Raw genomic sequence first — 3,931 nt, forward strand, 5'->3', positions numbered from 1 at the left:
TGTACCGATTGATTTCTTGAAGAGAAGCTGTGACTGTTGATGCCTTCCACGTGGATTTAGGCCACCTGTTTGGTTATGACTAACGACACCAGATCTGAAGGATTGTCAAACATTCCCTTTCGTTGGTGGGGAGGGTGTATATAAATGCGACTGAAGTGGTTCCGAATTATCAGTTGTTTCTGGTTTCTCATTGTGAACACTCCGCACCTAGCAAGATGTTGAAGGTGAGTGCTTTTGTGGTGGTCATGGAATGCCCTTACTAGACCCCCCTCTATTGTGTTAACATTAACCAACGTGAAATTTATAATTTGTTTTTTCTCTTCTGTAGGCTTTCCTTGTAGCAGCGCTAGCAGCTGCAGTTATTTCCACTTCTCATGGAGACGGATATGGTGGAGGTGACGGAGGTTATGGTGGAGGTGACGGAGGCTATGGTGGTGGAGGAGGTTATGGCGGAGGTGGTGGAGGTTATGGTGGAGGTGGTGGAGGATATGGCGGAGGTCAAGGTGGAGGATATGCCAATGTTAAATATAACGTGCCCGGAGGTGGTCAGACAGGACATGGGGGTGGAGGAGGAGGAGGTGGATACGGAGGTGGAGGTGGAGGCAAAGGCTATGTAAGTTCATCCGCAAAATACAACTTCAATTTTATTAACAATGTAATTTATTTTTATACCGACAGGTGGCAGCACTAACAATCTTGTATCCTTTTTTAGAATCAACCCTTGCCCTATAACTTCAAATATGACGTAACTGATCTTAAACATGGTAGCGACCATCACAGACAAGAAAGTGGAGATGGCAGCGGTACCGTTCATGGAAGCTATGGCTACCGTGATGCTAAAGGTCACTATCGCCAGGTAGATTACGTAGCAGATCATACTGGGTTTAAAGCCAACGTTCGGACCAATGAACCCGGGACAGCAAACCAAGACCCGGCTAGTGTTAAGATGCAAAAAGGTTATTAAAGATAATGCAAATAGGTCAAAATTAAAAGACATCGGTAAGTATTTATCAATTGAAATAATATTTTCTCTCACAGCTATTCTAATAATAATTAATTATTATCGTTACATCACAGTTTAACTAGTTTATTTAATTATAAATGATCATATTTAAATATAGTTATCATTATATTCATTTATAAATATATTTAAATTAAACAAACATATATAAACGACTAATTAAAACTATTTTATTACTAATACAAATAAGAATGTTTATATATTAATATAATTTGAAAAAGTTTATTTTATGAAATTTATAAATATTTCGTATTAATAAAAATATTCGTTAAACGTTCAGCATTTATAAAGCAATAACATTACGCTGTTGTTCGATTTATTGTTCTTTTTAAGAAAAATTACTTTAAATACCCTTTAAAATGGTATGAAAAGTACTTTATCAAAAACCGCAATTGATTTATGGCTTATAGAATAATTTGCATCGATTATTGTGACTTAGGTTTTTTTTTCAACAATGAGCCATTGTTGAAATCTACAGCGTTCAACTATTGTTGTTTTTGCAACAAGGTTTGGAAAACCACAATATTTTTTATGCCACAAATAATTGCAACAATGCGGTTACCCAGCTAAACTTAAACCTGAAATCTACAAATAAATATTAGAGGCTATTAAATATGATGATTTACTGAATATATTTATTTTTAACCACTGAGTTTGTTTTTGTTTCATGGATGTGCAGATGCTGGACTCATCGGACCGCCGTGTATAGAGAATGTCAGTACCTTGACGAAGGACGAAAGAGAACACCTAAGATCTGTGATTCTTAATAAATTAGATCTCTTTATCTCGTTTATGTTATGTATAATTATCCCGAAAATTATGTAATAAATATGCAAATAATTTTATACGGTTGTCTTTTCTGTTTTATTTAAATGCCGCTAGATGGCAGCACTTCATATACTTATTTGTTACTTCCGTACTTGGAACAGTAAGTGCAATGTTTGTGTTTGGATGAGATTATGAAAAAAAAATATTCCAGGAATGCTGTCGGTTTTTTATTGCTTTGATTAAAAACATAATTACAGTGCGTATGTACACAGATATAGACAAGATGATAATAGATACACATGTACATCGAAGACGGTATTTCGGGCAAGGTTGGGTTTTTATACATTGGCAGTCTAGACTTGGGCAAAAGATGACGTCATCTTGGAATCCGGATCATTCTTTCAGCTGAAACTTTTCACCTAAACAATGAAAATAAACTCGTATTAGTTTCTAACAATGTTGCTGTGTCATTACAATAGAAACAATTTTATTGTACGATAGAAATGTTCATAATGATATATTCGTTTGCGATTAAACCGATAGATGGCACCACATATCACCAAGCTTTTCCACTCGGAAAATATGAGAATAATATTTTTCATAAAATCCATGAGGATAATAGCTTTTAAAAAATCAAAACAAATAAAATAAAATAAACTTACCTCAGTTTATTACCACCAGACACTTTCTGCTAATATCTTCCTCTTTCAATCACTCCATGCGAAGGCGCCGATTCAATATCTACATGGGCGGGATTCTGATTTCCAGTTCCGTGTTCGTTGGTTTTGACGGAGGCCCTGAACCCTCCTTTATCTGCTACATACTCCACATCTCGGTAGGTTCCGTACAAGTCCCTGTATCCGTAGTTCCCCCTCACCACACCATGTTCGTCAGATGATTCTTTTTTCCAAAGTCGTCCAAGTTTCTCGGGATCGATGACCTCATAGCCATACTCATAAGGATGACGCTAAAAAGAGAGAAAGAATTAAAAAAATAAATCTTTGCAACTTAGAACGCATGTGATTTGTCAGGATCTCTCTCTCTCTCTCTCTCTCTCTCTCTCTCTCTTTTATTCCTACTTTATTGCCTACGAAGAGCAAAATGAATTTAAATGCTTGAAATTCCTCACAATCAGATTATTATACTATCATCATCATCATCATCACGATAACACTAATTACGGGTATAGACCATATTGGTCTCATTATCCATCTAATATCCCTTTTCGAGGTCTACCCTGCCTTCTCTTTCCAGTTGGGTTATGTTTTATTTTTTGTTTCCGATATCGGGTGTTGGCCATTCGGTTTACATATTCTATCCAATTTTTTTTTTATAATTGTTTAGTTTTTTTTTTTTATTATGCTGACAAACACAAGAAATGTTCTCTACTTATATACCCTTCCTTCATTTGAAGGTTTTTTAAAAAAGTAAATTTTTTTGTGATTTTAAAAAGAATTTTTTTAAATAGGATCGAGCAACAAGGGTCGCTAAGAAAGCGACTTTCGACTCCCTTACTGAACTTTTGTGTTGCATCTCGAAATATAGTCACCCAACAAAATGTGCCCAATATATAAACGAATAGAATTCACACTTCGATTAAATAAAGTCGGTTAAACTAAGAGGGAACAGTGAAAAATATTACTTACCACATACTCTTCCTGATGACCATTTCCACTATAGCCACCACCACCATTCTGGCCACCATAGCCTCCACTATGTCCACCTTGTCCTCCATAACTTCGCCCTCTTCCATATCCACCATTCCCATTGTGTACATATCCTGTACTGTAGCCACCACCACCACCACCTCTTCCTCCTCCACCTTCACCATATCCAATTGGTCCTCCATAGACTCTACCTCCTCCACCATATCCACCTTGTCCTCCATATCCATAACTACCTCCTCCATGTCTATTATACCCACCACCTCCTCCACCATGCCCATTTTGGCCACCATATCCATTTCCTCCTCCAGTGTATCCACCTTGCCCTCCATAACTTCTTCCGTTTCCTCCTCCTGTGTATCCACCACTTCCACTTTGTCCATATCCTTGACTTTGACTACCGTAGCCACCACCTCCATTCTGTCTGCTGTATCCCCCGCCGCCTCCATTTTGTTCATATCTCTGTCCACCATAACCA

General features: G+C 37.2%; 1 protein-coding gene and 1 long non-coding RNA gene across 2 annotated transcripts; one reads left to right on the forward strand and one right to left on the reverse strand.

Annotated features, from left to right (window-relative positions):
- Positions 1 to 215: 215 nt before the first annotated feature.
- On the forward strand, positions 216 to 964 carry LOC150096030 (uncharacterized). The gene is made up of 3 exons (XM_090409599.1): positions 216 to 224; positions 329 to 655; positions 713 to 964. Exons 1-3 carry the CDS (start codon positions 216 to 218, stop codon positions 962 to 964), a joined length of 588 nt encoding a protein of 195 aa, XP_090265725.1.
- A 1,036-nt stretch (positions 965 to 2,000) lies between these two features.
- On the reverse strand, positions 2,001 to 3,572 carry LOC150096031 (uncharacterized). The gene is made up of 3 exons (XR_016549979.1): positions 3,436 to 3,572; positions 2,452 to 2,756; positions 2,001 to 2,208 (listed from the first exon to the last, which is right to left on the reverse strand). It is a non-coding gene; the product is annotated as an uncharacterized LOC150096031 (long non-coding RNA).
- Between the last annotated feature and the right edge of the window lie 359 nt (positions 3,573 to 3,931).

The sequence above is a fragment of the Typopeltis vanoorti genome, chromosome 19 (assembly GCF_054136105.1).
Source record: "Typopeltis vanoorti isolate ZY-2024b chromosome 19, IOZ_Tvanoo_1.0, whole genome shotgun sequence".
NCBI classification, from domain to species: Eukaryota; Metazoa; Arthropoda; class Arachnida; order Uropygi; family Thelyphonidae; genus Typopeltis; species Typopeltis vanoorti.

What these genes read in the sequence shown, in the direction of transcription:
- LOC150096030 (XM_090409599.1), top strand. An exon ending in ACTTCAATTTTATTAACAAT is followed by an intron (nt 656 to 712) that starts GTAATTTATTTT and finishes ATCCTTTTTTAG; the next exon opens with AATCAACCCTTGCCCTATAA.